General features: G+C 40.5%; 1 protein-coding gene across 8 annotated transcripts in view; it reads right to left on the bottom strand.

The window, feature by feature from the left end:
• The window catches only part of MGMT (O-6-methylguanine-DNA methyltransferase), a 186,165-nt gene that overhangs the window by 158,871 nt on the left and 10,276 nt on the right, over positions 1–17,018 (bottom strand). For 6 of the 8 annotated variants that reach the window (XM_083741117.1, XM_083741115.1, XM_083741116.1 and 3 more), the window contains exon 2: positions 5,779–5,826. In XM_083741117.1, the coding sequence (XP_083597243.1) occupies positions 5,779–5,826 (48 nt within the window). Of the gene's footprint in view, positions 1–5,778; positions 5,827–16,744; positions 16,891–16,988; positions 17,013–17,018 lie in introns of those variants that run through there. The other 2 variants (XM_083741120.1, XM_083741118.1) reach the window with 2 other exon arrangements.

Raw genomic sequence — 17,018 nt, forward strand, 5'->3', positions numbered from 1 at the left:
ACTCTGGGTGGCTTCCAGCAGAATATTAAAATACAATGATTCATGTAGAAGGCCTCAAGTTGTATCTCCAGCATCTCCATGTAGGGCTAAGAAAGAACCTTATCCAAAACTCTGGAGAGCAACTTCCAGTCCATGTAGACAATACAGAGCTAGATAAACGAACATTTCAACTAAGTAGAGGTCAGCTTTCAATGTTCCCCCTGGAGCTCTTCACATCCTGGGAAAGTGACTGCTGAGATCTGAAGGGCCTCTATAAAACAGTGCATTGCAGAATTCCATGGAAATCAGCAGTTGCCAAAAACTAAACTAAACCTTGTGCTAGTGGGCACGCTTTTCATTCACACAAGGGACACTTTGGGTCCAAGCCGTGGTGCTGTGTAATTTCATGATATTTGAAGGAGGGGGAGAATAGTGATGGTATGGGACAGAGCCAGCTCCTAAGGTGACATGCAGTAGGGATGAATGTGATTTTTCCAGGCTTAAAAAAAGTCAACAAGAAAGAGGTAGGCAGTTATCATCCCATGCCTTTTCAGAGAAGCACAGTTGTTTTTCAATGGTGACATGGTTGCTTTTGCTCTGGGTGGCATTACTCCTGAAAACTTCAATAGTAATGCCTCTCTTACATACCAAGACGACCTCTCTTTATCCCATGCAGGGCCACTGCAGCTGCAAAGACAGCCAACTTTAGAAAAGTGCCTCAGCTGTCAAATTTGTCACTTAAACGTCAGAGGCAGACACATGCTCCAAGTCAAAATAAAATGGAAGCAATAATAATTCCCCCTCTTAAGGAAAAAATGCTTGTTGGTAGACTCCAGCATGACAGCCATATTCCATGGTTCAATGCTCACTACAGACTTGCCACTTGAGGGCAGAACGCATGATTAATTGAAATAAAACACGACTGTGTTAAAGAAAATATACTGCCAAGGTAAAAAAAAAAGAAAAAAAAGACACCACAGCTAACAATATTTCAGATGTAGGGACATAATAGTATCGCTTCATTTTTATGACATCAGTTCACTAAATATAGAAAAACAATATATTCAGTAAACGCGGTTAGAGAGAGACCAGGCTTTTTCTGTGTTTTTTCCTAATCACTAATTCACTAAGAGAAAGAATGGCACCTCTGATCGACTACAAACAAAATACTGCATATATTCAACTTTAAAACACACGCATATAAATAAATAAACAAATAAATACGTGCAACTTTCCCAAACATTGCCCTAACTCTTGACATGCAGATACAATACAGACAGCAATCCTTTTAGTCATATCCAATTGACGCGCGACCGCCAACATACGGGTCCCCGGAAGAGGGAGGAATGGGGGCAGAATGGAGTACATTGGGCTCATGCACTCTCTGCCATGTATGGGGACCAGGAACAGAACCCCCATGCAAAATTGTCACAGCCTGTATTGTGTTTATATTACAAATCCATGGCATGTGTGTTGACGAAAACTGTGACACTGCCTGTTGCTTGCCTGGATGGAGAGGTATGTGAAGAGTGTTTTCACAATATTTTTTCACTGGTGTCTATAGAACCATAGTCCAAGGAATAGTAGTTCTGCTGGGGTGCCCAAGTGACAACCTCCACTCATGTGTCATTCATTCCCTTTCAAGATTTCTGGTGCTATCAAATGATGGGTTTCACTATGCCATATATACCTTTATTGCAATGCAGCCGTAGATAAAATCCCTTTTCCCCAGTCTATAGGGATTGGGCTTGAAGTGGCCTTAGGATGGGACTCTGGGACTGGCTGTCAGGGAAAGAGATTTATGGGCTCAGGGAAGTTACCCCTCCTCTCTCAGCTCAATCAAATGCACTATACAAGTCTGTAAATAGGATAGGTGCTGCCATCGGAGTGCATGAGGCAGTGTGGAGGATGGGAAGAGGGAGGCATGTGGATGCCAAAGAGCAGTGAGTCCTATAGAGGTGCCACCCGGAAAGATTGCTTTATCAGAGAAAAACAGGGAAGATGTGGGCCAAAAAGATCAGATTGGTCCATGGAACACTCGTCCCGACTGCCTCAGCTGTGCCTGGGTGTGGCTCTTTACCTATCCTAATGTGGGCTTATATCCTAGATTCACATCTGTGAAATCAAGTATGTGAAACATAAGCTATTCTACCCAACTAGTGCTCGTGGCAACTAGGATGCCTGTTAATGTGTCAAGGACTGTGGTTAGTTGGTTAGGGAAATGCTCTGTGGAGCTTGCAATGTGGGTTTGAGTCTCATGCCCTTTTTAAAGCAGACATGTAGAAGTTGAGTGGGGCATATTCACTCCTTGATGCTAGTGGGACTCAAATTCCCATTTCCTATTCCTGCAAACCTGTGCCCTATGTACGGAACCACTGGAGGCTGCTGGTGGCAGAATGCATCTTTGGCCAACCTCACTGGTTATTTGGCAAAAGAGTCTTTCTTTCCCTAGGTGGTGTTGAACTTTTGCCCGAATGGACTGTGTGTGCCTTGGAGATTGTTCTTCAGTGATACATCTCCAGTTCCAGCATAATTTAAGGGTAGGATTGCCTTGGCCATGTGTTAGGCACACTCTTACATCCGTGAATCCTAAAGCTACAAAAACCTAATAGAAATAAAATTGTGGATTTTTCTCCAGGTTTAACCTAAGCCAATAAAATGTTTTTCATACATGAAACAGAGTGGCAAGATTTATAATCAAAATTGCATAGTATTTCACAGGATGCTCTGTTATCAAAATCCACAAAAATTCAAAGGGCTGTTTCTTATATTCTCCGAGAAGCTCAAGTCAGAACAAACTAAGAGATAATGCAACTAGGCATAACACAATAAAAGATATTACCTTCGCAATGCATTATTGCTGCCAATTATAAGAATCACTTCAACTTAATTTCAAAAGCACAATCACCCTCAACTGTAACAGTCTCTTTTTTAAATTTCAAACTGTATTACATTAAGGCAATAACTCACCTTCCAGCTATAATATTGGTCTCTCTTATTTCAAAAATACATTTCATAAATACTTCATCGACAAGTCAAGCTAATTCAGGTTAATTTTATTGTATTTCAGTGCTATCTCACATTTGTGTGCAATTACCTCTATCATTTTATTGCTACGCCGGAAAGTAATCAGAGCAATTATTTGAAAAAGAAGGCATATAAATTTTAAGTCACAGTTGCTGGCATTTTTGATAAAATAGCAGCTTTATCTCAGAAAGTGGCAGGGACATCAGATAAATCATGCATCAGTCAAGTGTAGCTGACCCCCAAGTGCATTGCACAATATCAGAAGTGCTTCAAAAGAAACTTTCCTGCATCATCCATCATCCTCCATAATACTAAAATAGCTACACCTGAAGAGTTAGAACTAAAGAACAACAGTAAGACAGAATCCAAGCAATATGGGTAACACTATTAACAACGCTCCTCTTTAAACTAAACTATAAAGGAACCACTAGAATTTGCTTGTAAACAAATAAGTCCTATTTCCATATTTCATCTTCAAACAAATAGTCCTACAATAGCCAGCACCCCAACTAAATTCTATTCAAAATACTTGTCAGATCATACATTGAAAGAAATATAAGGCATAACCACACACCATCAGAGCTTGTTCAAATTTCACAAAAAGCAGGAAAAACATGTTCCATGTTTACATGGTATTCATAGTATTAGAAGTTATCCATTCCTAGCAGAATTAGAACAAGGACAGAGGCAGCTGAAGAGGAGCAAACACCACCATTTTTGTCAATGCCCTATATACAGTAAAAGGTAAAGGTAAAGGGACCCCTGACCATTAGATCCAGTCGTGGCCAACTTCTGGGGTTGCGGTGCTCATCCTGCTTTATTGGCCAAGGGAGCCGGCATAGTTTCCGGGTTATGTGGCTAGCATGACTAAGACGCTTCTGGCGAACCAGAACAACACACGAAAATGCCGTTTACCTTCCCGCCGTAGCGGTACCTATTTAACGTGCATTCAAAATGCTAGGTTGGCAGGAGCAGGGACCAAGCAATGGGAGCTTACCCCGTTGCAGGGATTCGAACCACCGACCTATTGATCGGCAAGTCCTAGGCTCTGTGGTTTAACCCACAGTGCCACCCATGTCCCTCTATATACAGTACACATGGCTTAAAAGAGAAATAGTATCCAAGCATTGAGAGCAACACAATAGACCTACCACCATTAAAACAAAATACCTAGTGAAAGCACCAAGTGTGGGGGCAAGAACTGAAGACTGACTGAAGGATTCCTTGGTCTCTCTGCTCAACTGGTCTCAACTTTCAAGGAGAAAATAGAAAAGACAATGAAAAACACACACATATTTTTCCAATAGGACTAGTGGTGCATTTACAAAATTTGAAATGTGCCCAGTGGTGCAAAGAGTTTGTCAACCCCTACTCTATGTAAACACTCCTAACAGAATGGCCATTTGGATGTCAACCAGCACTCTATCTCACTTCTTGCTTGTTAACTTCTTCAGCAAAGGAGTGAAATGTGCATCATTATCACAGACACAAGTGTATGTGTATCTATGTAGAACAGGTTGTATTTTAAGGGAGCCTTACTGTATGCTTTGCACAATTTCCCAGTTTCAAGTGCAGTTGCCACAGTTTAGCCTCAAGTACGGCATTTCACTTCCTCAGGCCCCCATTCTTTCCTCAGTGAAAAGAGGAAAATTTTATAGCTTCTATGGGGAGGAGGAAATAATATAATGGGAAATCCACAACCTATGTAAGCATTTAAAGTTGACCATTACAAATCATAGCGTCAAAAGATAAATGTGTAATCAAGCAAACAAGGAGAGGGGGTAACTGGGAGGAAAATAAATTAATGTAATACAGGAAACAACCAATTTACACATGGCCAGTTGACACGTGACTGCACATGCACACATCACGCCAACCCAGAAGTGGTCAGAAAAAGGGGCGGGTGGGTGTAATGGGGCAGGCTTATGAACACTCTGCCATCATGTGCTATGATCTGGAGTGCACTCCCCCCCACACACAAAAGGGGACTGCCTGTAACTAAAGGCGATCCAGTTTTTCCTGGAGGTGATTGGAAGGGCGTGTGTGTGTGTGTGTGTGTGTAGGTGTAAGCCAGCCCCATGTTTTCCTCAAGCTGGTAAAAACTACCCCAGTAAATACAGTGCCAAAATCGGACTGTATCTACTGTATCTGAGTACTGCATAGTTCGCATGCATAGAAACAGTGAAAGAGCACACCTACCAAAAACAAAAGGAAGGTTATCATAAAAGCACCTTAGATGTACAAGTTTAAGTACGATCTATACAGAGGATGCTGCATCTCAGACGAGATATCAGCTAGACAATTTTGGCTTGATGTTTTATACAATACAATTTTCTACGGAGTTTAGATTTATTGAAGAAATAACTGGTTTTACGTTAAATGCCTTGATTCACAATATGAATCTGAATCTGAAGTTTAAGGGTTTGTTGTTAGGTGGTGTTTTTGTTTTTGTTTTTAAAAGAAAAATAAAGATTCATCTATCCACAGAAGAGTAGAAAACAGCTCAGTTAACCCTAAAAATACAGCAATCTTCAATTAGGTTATGCTCTGTGGAAGATAGATATGTGATGCGGAAAGGTCCACTGCTGCCTGATACCAACCATGACAGAGCTACTGAGATTTACAATGCAGCATCAATCTTGTCAACCGGATTCTTAACACTGACTGCTGGACACTAGGGAAAGATGCCAACTACGTTATGCGAATTCTTCTCCAACATTATTACTTTGTGTGTGGACCCAAATGCACTATTTTCTGCCCATAGCAACTTACTTTTTGATGAAGTTTTGATGCCATGTTAAGTATATGAAGCAGCTCAGCCTAAGAGAAAGGAAAATTGAAATGCATTAAGAAAAATATATATTTCATAGGCAACTAAAAGAGATACCATGCCCCCTCTTATTTCTCCTCTTAGCTACGAGATCACAGAGAAAGAGAGAGAGGACTCAGAATTTTAGAGGATGCAGTACCAAACAGTGGATGGGAAATTTCTTTTCTTGCAAGCAAACAGGAATTTTGCAGTTCAGTAGGTCATCTATCATCTGCAATGAGTCATAATCAACAGAATGAGATTATGAGGACTTCTCTCATCACTTGTCCTGTAAAATAGGGATCTACAGGATAACAGCAAAGCTTAAGACACATCCGAAAGCCTGTAAAAATAATGCTTAAAATATACTGTACTGTAGCTACTAAACACTCCATGTTTTTTCCATATACATATTGTTTCCTTCCTTAGATTAAACAAGATGCGCACAAAGGGCATTCTGAGATATTTTGCATATGTGAAGAAAAACAAGCATGAAATATTCCTATGAATTACTATGGCTATTAACGATTTAGTTTGCAAGACTGCTTTCAGCTGTAAGCAAATGAAGACATAAAAACATTTACAAGGAAGCAAGTTTCACCAGAACTATTTGAAATGATTTGCAAATAAGGAGATTTAGAGTCAAGTTAATAGTACATATATATTTTTAATTCACTCTTCTACTTTATAGTGGTTTAGAGTTAATGTTGTTCTTATAACCCAACTTTAGCGATGTTTACCTTCCATGAAGGGATAATACAGGCAATCATTTACAAATGGTTAACTTACCATACTGTGCACATAACAACTCAGGTGGTCATCTGAATTGCCCGGTCTCTGTTGAAGGACAATATTTAACCTCTCCTCTGCTGTCCCAGATTTCAGCTCAGAAGTAGAAGAGCAGTAAGGTTTTCTTTAACAGCTTGCAGCAGGAGACCAGTGACCAGCTTAACCAAGTGTTTATATACACACTGCAGTAAGTTACCACACAGAATTTGCCCCATTTATTTAAGTAGAACTTACCGGTATTTCAGAGTAAGTGGGCCCAGGACCATGGCCTTAAAAGTGAACATAGCAAAGCCGATGAAAGCCAAAATGTGTCAACATGAACACATGTGCCTAAGGACTTGTCTAAAGACACTAACGTGTGCATAAAAAACATATAGTGTTTATATGGTGGTGGGTTGTGCACTTCCAGCTTGTAATTTTATCAATATAAAATGCAAAAGCACATTCATATGAGGTTGCCCAAATATTAAGATTGCAAAGCTTAGCTTCATTTTGTTTGCTGGAGGTCTTCCTTTGCTAAGTCAGATACATGTACCGGGAGTATTCTCAGATCTTAATTAGAGGGGTGGGGATGTTGAATCCTTAACAAGAAGTGGACTTCTCCCAAGTGTTTTGGTTAAATGTGTGTTAAAAATAAAGAGCTTTGAGCAGCCTGAATAGAAATTACATCCCCTTTCAATCATGCTAACCCAATTTAGTACAGGTAGTACAACCTGCCAAGACCTAGATTTCAAAGATGCAGTAGGGGTGGAGGGAGAGAAACCACTTTCAAAACTGATTGAGCCTTTTGCCTGATATTGTTCAATTAGGCACATTTTGTAAAAACAAAAATTATTTTCTAGACTGAATTAGCTATATTCGCTTTCCTTTTATTCCAAGGTATTTCAATTTACGTAGCCAAAAACTGCTAATCATATTCAACTACAGCTCTAGATATTTTTCAATATTATTTCATGTACTTCCAAAAACATTTGAATGTTTGCATTACACCTGACTGCTATAATTAACTGTATTTTAATGTAATAGCTTAAGTTACAAGTCCAGGCCCGACGTGCACACCATCTATCTTTGTCAACAACAGGTCAGAATGTTGAAATCTAACTACAGTGGTACCTTGGGTTAAGTACTGAATTCATTCCGGAGGTCTGTTCTTAACCTGAAACTGTTCTTAACCTGAAGCACCACTTTAGCTAATGGGACCTCCTGATGCTGCTGCAGCGCCGCCGGAGCACGATTTCTGTTCTCATCCTGAAGCAAAGTTCTTAACCCGAGGTAATATTTCTGGGTTAGCGGAGTCTGTAACCTGAAGCGTATGTAACCTGAAGCGTATGTAACCCGAAGTACCACTGTATCTGGGTGGCGCCAAAATGCCTTTTCGCCCCCACATTAAGAGGTACAATTATTGAGTCTAACAAAATAAGAAACTGATAGGCAGTTTCTTTTCTTGAGTACATGATCATCCCTTTTTATTCTTGCCTTCCACAGCACACTGCCAAAAGAGAAGTGGTTGTTCCGACAGCATGGAACAAAGATCGTTTCCAGGAGCAAGAACTATATGTAGGATGAGGTGACGCTATTAAATCCACAACTTTATTGGTTACAACTCATAGGGTATGGTAGCACACCGGGTGAGAATCCACTCACTGGAAAGCCAAACTGCTGGGTGATACAACCAGTCTGGCTCAGATACCAGGGTAGCAATGAGGTGAGTGACAGGCATACCTGGTTCAGCATGGCTTAAACAGATAGTGTAGTTCTTTCCTGGATACCTTTCGGATAGCATGGTGACCACTTGCAGCCCACTTACCCTTAAATATGAATCTGACCCAAAGCCAGAAACGGCTTATATTGCAGTTTAATAAACACTTTGCATTTTGTTTCGTGACTTGAACAAAGGCCTTAAACTTTTATTTAGCCAATAACTCCTAATGACCTCACCCCCATAGGAAGAGATTCAGGCTTATCTTAGCAGACAAATGTGAAATTCCCTGCACTCCATCACAGCACTTAAAGTCAGGTTGAGAAGAAGTGGGAATAGCAGGGGTCAAGTGCTAGATCTCAAGTGATGAGATGGACTCAAAGAAAGGTTGTTGTTTTTTCCCTTTCAGCTTTCCTGCTGACTAATCAAAGGGAAAATATGGTTTTGAATTCCACCAAGATCCACTTGCTTCCCCACTTTTCCACAGGGAAAGTATGTGCTGTGGAGGCAGCAGGTGCTTATAGATGAACACGGGGAAGCAAGCAGATAAGAAATAAACATTCCTTATGATTTATGGAAAATATACTTTTCAACCGCAACAGGTTTTTCCCATATAAATAAAGCAGTTCAAATGCCTCAGGAAAGATGAACCTGTCCAGACTACTGGGCACTTTAAGTATTACATTTACTTCTATGATGTCCCCACACTTGACACACTGTCATAAGTGAGAAAATACAGTTTGCCACCCTTCCATCTCCAATAAAATACAGTATTATTACAGGAACATAAGAAGAGACCTGCTGGATCAGACCAAAGGCCTGCTTAGACCAGCATCTCTTTGTCAGTGGCCAAGCTGAAGCCTATGGGGAGGCTGAAAGCAGGACATGAGCACCACCACACTTTAACCACATGGTATTCACAGACATACTGTTACTGAAGGGAGTACAATTGATAGCCTTATCCTACAGCCATTTGTCTACGGCCCTTTTAAAGGCATCCAAGTCGGTAGCCATTAGCACGTCTCGCAGTAGCGAATTCCTTAGTTCAACTATGTGCTGTACAAATAAGTACTTTCTTTTCTTCAGTAGCAGCCAGTATGGCGGGAAAGGGCTGCCTGACCTCTTGATACTGGCATTGCTGCAGATTACCTGGGCATGGATTGGGTGGGACAGGGTAGGCGTTAGAAGCAGAGCTATCTGGATGTAGCAGTGGAGTGAATCCAGTGTTTCCTCCAGTCACCCACACAGCCCTGACATCGCTGCTGCCCTGCTCAGTCCAGGTAAGCTGCAGCGATGTTGGTGTTGGGAGGACAGTCCTATCCCAGAACACCAGCCACTATTCCTCAAAACCTCAGTCTCTAGCAACAGAGTTGAATCCAGGTGTATGCTCATATTATGAATCTGCACCTTCAGCTTCATTTAGAACAGGCCATCTCCTCAACTGTAAACACAAGAACCATTCTCCAACAATGCCTCCAACTTGTCAGGATCCAGCTTCGGGGTCTAACCATTGTCATCTCCTGGCACAGGTCTGGCATCTGGACAGCCTCACAGGATTTAGATGATATGAACAAACAGAGCTCGTTTGTCGTTCACATATAGGCCTGAAAGCTCCAGATGACTCCTTCCAGCAGCTTCACATAGATGTAAAAAGCATAAGAGCACAAGGTGGGGATTCTCTGGGAACCCACAAACAACACAAGTTTCCAAGTGCTTCTCTTTGGAAACATATCTTCAAGTAGGAGCTTAACCAGTGAACCACTATGCCTCCCAATCTGAATTCCAATAGGCCCCTGAGGACTAAGCATTCTCAGCAGCGCTGAATGTTGGGGAGAAAAAATTAATATGGGAGTAGGGCGGGGAATCCAACGGCATACCCAGGAAGAAGACAGCATAGCTGGAACCCAGAACAGGGGCATTTTTACAATGCATAACCTAGCATTGCTTGTCTGGCCTGTACATACAGGGTTTAGAATTTCCTGAACGTTTGGTCTTATATCAATCTCCACATAGATGTTCAAGCATGTTCTGAAAATAACAGAAATAAATCTTGGTTTGAGAAAACTGATGGCACTCAGTAAGGAGTCATAATTTTTCCTTAGCCATTTAGCTGGCTTGAAATGTCATGGATGCTTTAACAATTCACACAGCTAGACACAGCTCCAAGAGCTGTGTTGTTATTTGGCAAACCGATTGAGGCCAAGTGCATTCTCTGCTTGGTAGATCAAGGAATGATGTTGGGAGTCTGTTCCAAAGCAAGCTACAGCTCTGCTTTCACAGCTGGACATTAGAAGTGTCTTAGCTTGCCACTAAGAGAGATCCCAGCATGAGAGAAAGCAGTAAATATGGCTGAAATAAGAATCTACCTCTATTCTCTAAAAGAATTACAGTATTCAGAAAGCGTTTTTATAAAACAGCCCTTTTTTACACAAACACACAGCCTCACAGATTTCTATAAATGTAGGCTGTAAAAAGAAGCTATCTGTAGATGTAATGTTTCTACCTTTTGCTTCCTACTTTCAGCTGATAGCCACTGTTCTGGATTTCAGGTTTCAAAATACTGTACAATGGAATCAGTATTCCAACTTATATGCTCTTTTCCTGAAAACCTCCAGGAAGGAGATCCCACAGCTCCCTTAAACTGCTCATTCTGCTGCTAAACTACTGTTCTTACCGATGTTTGATTTAAAACTACTTCCCAGTCATTTATTCCCATTGCTTCCGTTCCTGTCCCCTGTGGATAGGGTGAGCGCACCTTTCTCTTCATTGTGAGTACCTTTAAATATCTGAATGCAGTCAACAAATTCTACCAACAGGAGAAGAGTCATGGACGAACAGTCTTGTTTTTCAGGATTATTGAAACAGTGTTAAAAATCACTAAACCTGACTACAATTAAAAATAAACATACGATAGCTAACACAGGGTTTAAATATGTATGCATATTCCAAAATATTATCTTTCTGTGGTGGTGAAGGGAAACCCTGATACACAGTGGATACAGTCTCATTTTAGCATTCAAATAAAAGCTATTATTACATCAATCCAGACTATGCATAAAATTCCATATGAAAACATTTAAAGTACATTAGATTTTTTGGTCAAGATGAAAAGACTAAAAAACCTAAGCAATCTATTCTAATTGGGTTCCCATGGTAACTGTACAATTGGGTTTTTCAATGTAACATCCCAAAGGCCCAATGCACACTTGTAAAATATACTTCAAACAGCCTGAATTGTTTTTACATTACAGCACTCCCAGGAAGATCAATTACTATACATCCCCACCCTAACTATTAGTGGCAGGAGATGTTAACACTATTGGCCATATTAACATATGTCATGTAAGAACCACCACGTATCGCCATAATTATTTAAAAACTAAGCTGCACACTTTTAGATCCCTCAAACGTGTTTTAATATATAAAGCCAATACTAGCGGTCATGTTTACCAAACGTAAGAAATCAAGCCCAAATATATGCCAAGCAATTTTCCTTTTTATATTGATTTCAAGGATAAACAGAATCAATCATTAATAATTACATTATAAGATGACCCTGAGGGTTAATCATATTCTTAGAGATTCTCACTATGGAATTATCAACAACCACTAAATGGAGATAACTGAAAAGAATTCAAATCCACATTTTAAATATTAATGGCACCAAATAAAACAAAGCATATCCACTAACAGATGACTTTTATTTGCAATAATTATAGCAGCAATCTTCATACCCCTCCAATTCAAGCGCATTTCTACCACCTAGCTCCAATTTCAGAAAGCAACAGCTTAGGCAGTAACTATAAACCACACAAGACAATAAATACATTTGCACTTGCCCCATCTTAAACCCACTGGGTGCAATCTACGAAGTGCTGGTCCTATAGAACCCCGCTCTGTTTCTAACCATCCTTTTTATACTTCAGGAGCTTAGTGCCAGATAAAGCCAAAATATTTCACTTATTTTGCTGTTCAGGATGCTATTTACACCCAGGAGACACTCTCACATAGCCTGGAAGGAGCAGGTAAGTCAACGGGACTAGTCATAAGTGTGCACAGTATAATCTTTATAGTGAGATACCCACCCAACTTTGAGTATTCATCTTTCCAAAGATTATTTGCTTCACAGGATAAACAGTTCCTATCAATAACAGCATTATTTTCACGTGCATTGTGCATGACTTTGTGAACATTCCCTTCAAAGATAGTAAAGTTGGTCAAGAAATTGTACTGTCAGATGGCATTTTGTTCGTCTCTCTAAAGCCAAGTTCTCAGATATGCTCCCAGAATGTTTAATTGCTTTTAGAATGTTTCAACTGTTTTCGAATGGGTTTTTGTTGTTTTTGTTTTTTAAAAAAACTTTTTGCTATGTATTTGTTTGCCACCTTGGGTTTGCTCAGAAGGGAAGGGTATAAATTCAATTCAATAAAGTTATCACAAACAAGTTCAATGAAGTGTGAATTTGCGGCACTTCACTGGTTAAAAGAGATCTGGCCAATGGCATCCTCTTATAAGTAGCTATTCTACTTATTTGACCTCTGCAAAAGCAATGCTCTGTTCTAAATTTTGTGCTCAATATACAGTACTATCACTTGGACTTGTTTTTTTCAGGGGGTCTTCTTTGACACTGTGGAAAAGTCATTCAAGAACACCAAAGTCCCGAAGAACACAGTAAATAAATGCCAAAGCAGTATCCTGCATCTGAATGGTCTCCATGCTGAGGATAATTATTTCATTGCTTGCATTTTACGATTGATCTAAATCACAGTAACACAATTTAAATATCATTATAATGGCAACTGATTCATTAGCACCATCATTTACAAGGCAGAATTAGTATGCTACAGTGGTACCTCAGGTTACATACGCTTCAGGTTACAGACTCCCCTAACCCAGAAATAGTGCCTCAGGTTAAGAACTTTTCTTCAGGATGAGTACAGAAATCATGCTCCGGCGGCGCAGCAGCAGCAGGAGGCCCCATTAGCTAAAGTGGTGCTTCAGGTTAAGAACAGTTTCAGTTTAAGAACAGACCTCCGGAACGAATTAAGTACTTAACCCAAGGTACCACTGTATCTACTAATAAGTATTGGTTGAAAGAAGTTTGTACATGCAATGAACAATTTTCATAATGGAGGGCAGCAAGCAAGCAGTGGCGCCCAGTAAGGATGAAACTGGGACTGTTAACGACATATTATTTTGTGGAGTCAGAGATAACCACTTAAGTGGACAAGTTCATTAATGACCCCAAATGATTCAGGGTGGTGAAAACTGAAACAAACTACCAAAGCACCAATAGAATCCTTCCAAACCAAGTGAAGAGAGAACAAAATGGCAAACTCATGTAGGACAGACAGTCAGTAGTTGTTACCCCTGATATTTTCAGCTTTGGAGAGACCTTTTCAGACTTCCTAAACTTCCTAGGTTCATCCTAAATGGCTGCACAAACTGAGATGCAAGATGCTTTGGGCTCCATTGTCTACCAGCTAACTTTGTTCATGTGGCACCATAGTACTTTCATAATCTAAAATTACCCACAATTAAAATTGCTGAAAAACATGGCTACCCATGACACCGATTTTACAGGTTCCCCCTTCAAAAATTAGAGCAGTTGTCTTATATTTCTGCTATATTCTCTCTCTTTTTGCCAATCCAAATATCTTAAGAAGACTCTGTGAACTAGAGAACTGCACAATCTGTCAATAAAGTAAGCTTATTTTGAACTACTGTCCATATGACTCAATTTGTCAGTAAAAACTGCCACCAGCGCTGTGCTTGCAGAAAAATGTCCATAAATGCATTATTGCGACTGGCAGATCGATGTCTATAATAAAAACAAATAGATTTAACAAGTGCTTGCTTTTACGAGTTATGCTATTGGTAGAACGTGCATTCAGTTTCGCCCTTCGACTTCTGGGAATGGGCAATACAGACAGCATTGGATACTTTGCTGACTACACAAGTGTTGCAAACAGGAAATTATTCTAACACGGGAAATCTTTAAAAGTACATGATGCGTTCATAAACATAAAGTTTAGAATTTAAGCTATCACACATCTAGGATTTTTGTTCATTCTGTAAGTTTCTTCAAAACATGCAAATTTATCACTAATAACAGGCAGCACTTTCTTTCCAGCAAGAAACTGGAACTCTCTATAAAAGAGCTGCATTGTGCCCAGAAAGGCTCACTATTCTTGAGAATGGTGCAGAAAGGAACAGTATTTTGTTCCCATGAGACTATGATTCATCTCTGATCTGATTGAGAGAAGCCACCACCGTATAACCTAAAGTTTTTAACATGTGCAGTAGGGTGTCATCTTTTACGTTAGTGGTCTCTAGGGTAGTGTAAGAAGTAGTTATGTATTGTTCAGACAAGGTAACATTCTTAAGTGTATGATTACATATGCAGTAATGTTAACAAAACCCCTCGTTCTCTCTCGAACTTCATTTAGGCTGAAAATACACCTATTATATTGCTGCTTTTTTTTTGCTACTGGAAATTAATGCAATTCCAAAACCTGCACTTTAAAGAGGGCTGTTGAACACTAGCTGTATGTTTATCAGGAACACTCTTAACATTCTACCCAAAGCGCCCTAACAAATGAGCTTCTTAATGCCTTTCCAGGTCAGGCCCGGGTGTTTTGTGTTTAAGCAATCCCTGATAGCCTTCCCAGTGGGCATGAGCTTCTCCTTCAGGCTACTATCACTTTAGCGATGCCATTAACTGATTCTCTACATACGTTAAGCATTAAACAGTGGTGACAAGTTAATTACAGAGTTATCAGGAGATAAAGTAGCCAGGGTGACACAAGTTACAGTATAACTACTATAGCTTCCTATAGAGCATCTGTGCAGTTGCTGCATAAGTGGTGTAATTAACTTGTCATGGATCAGGCTGCAGATAAAAGTTGCTGACGCTGGCTTGCAAGCACACCTACCTGGATTCATAAGCTACTCCGAAATCTTTAAAATATGTATTTATTTCAAAAGAGGGAATCATTGTGACCTATTAGCACACCATCAAAGTCTGCAAAGCTTTTGGCTAACTAGATAAAGTCAATGAATAAACATGGGTTACAGGGCTGGAAAAACTACCGGCAGCGTGGGTGGTGTTCAATTATACTTTATTCAGCGAAAACCCACTGATATTAATGAACATGACCAAGCTAGGTCCATTCATTGCAATGGGTCTCCTCAGAATAAAGCTTAGCAGAATGCCACCCCATACCTGGTTACCTGAGCACTTGAAACTGCAATACTGGCATTTAACAATCAAGTGTTTTTGAGCTCCCTAGATGAACAGTTACTAAAATTATGGCATTGCTCCCAAAACATTTCAGTCGCCACCCCCCAAATGTCAATTTGTCCACCAGCTGATTACCTCTTAATATAACCTAGAGGCAATGGTACCAAAATTTACATTGCCATCACTTTTAAACTATTTGGGATAAACATAGCTTGGTTTTCAATGAAATGCAGACCTGAGAAGGGTCTTTAATATAAATATATTTAGTTTTGGAAGAGTAAAGTAAGACTAACTTGGTTTCAGAGAACTTACTTAACCTATTTCCTATTCAAACACACCAAAATACAGTAGGAGCTGTTCTCACATCAAACTTGCACAGTGGTACCTCAGGTTACATATGCTTCAGGTTACAGACGCTTCAGGTTACAGACTCCACTAACCCAGAAATAGTACCTCGGATTAAGAACTTTGCTTCAGGATGAGAACAGAAATCGTGCAGTGGCAGCACAGCAGCAGCAGGAGGCCCCATTAGCTAAAGTGGTACCTCAGGTTAAGAACAGTTTCAGGTTAAGAACGGACCTCCAAAACGAATTAAGTTCTTAACCCGAGATACCACTATATTCTATTCTCCTAATACCTAGATTCTGAACTGCTGGGGAACACAGAAAGGCCATCCCATATACGTATTAATTAACACAGAGAGGGTTGTACAACTCTCTAGAGCAGAGTATCCAATGTGCGGCCTACATTTGTTGTCCCCTCAGCCCTCGTGCTGCCTTCCCAAAGCCAGGTAAGCGAGGCTCTGGGATTTGGGAAGGAGACCTGAGGGCTCTGACAGGGTCCCAGAGTCTTCTCTCCTCTTTCCCAAAGCCTAGTAAGTGCTTTCCCAGCTTTGGGAAGGAAGTGGGAGGACTCTGTGATCCCACCAGAGCCCCGTCCCTCCTTCCCAAAGTCTAGTGCCTCACTTTGGGAAGCATGAGGCCCGGAGAAGGTCAAATTTTGGCCTTGCTCCCACCCCCACTTGCAGGTATGACAAGGCTAGTGGGTTCCACGACAAAGTACTCTTGCAGCCCACTTGATATGAAAAGTTGGAGCACCCTGCTCCAGAGTAATTATTCCCAATTCCCCCCCCCCCACACACACAGACCACTTGAAAACTGCAGAGGGTCTTGGCGGACCACATAAATAATATGTCTACCTCTAGTAGCAATTTCAATATGCTGTGCTAGATGTCGTGCACTTTTCAATGGTATTTTCACAGACACTTCATGGGTCCCTTGAATGAAGCTCACAGGCCGCAGCTCGAGAACCTGTTCCAGAGAATATAAATATTTCGAAGTGGGGCTGTTGAGCTGAGCACAAATACAAAAATGAAAGCTATGGTGATTAAAATGGCTTGTAGTGGCAGTGCATTAAAAAGCATATGCAGAGGTGGGACTGACCATGTTTTATGGCATAACTATGTCACAGAA

The sequence above is a fragment of the Podarcis gaigeae genome (genome assembly GCF_964106915.1).
Source record: "Podarcis gaigeae genome assembly, chromosome: 5".
In the NCBI taxonomy this organism is placed as follows: domain Eukaryota; kingdom Metazoa; phylum Chordata; class Lepidosauria; order Squamata; family Lacertidae; genus Podarcis; species Podarcis gaigeae.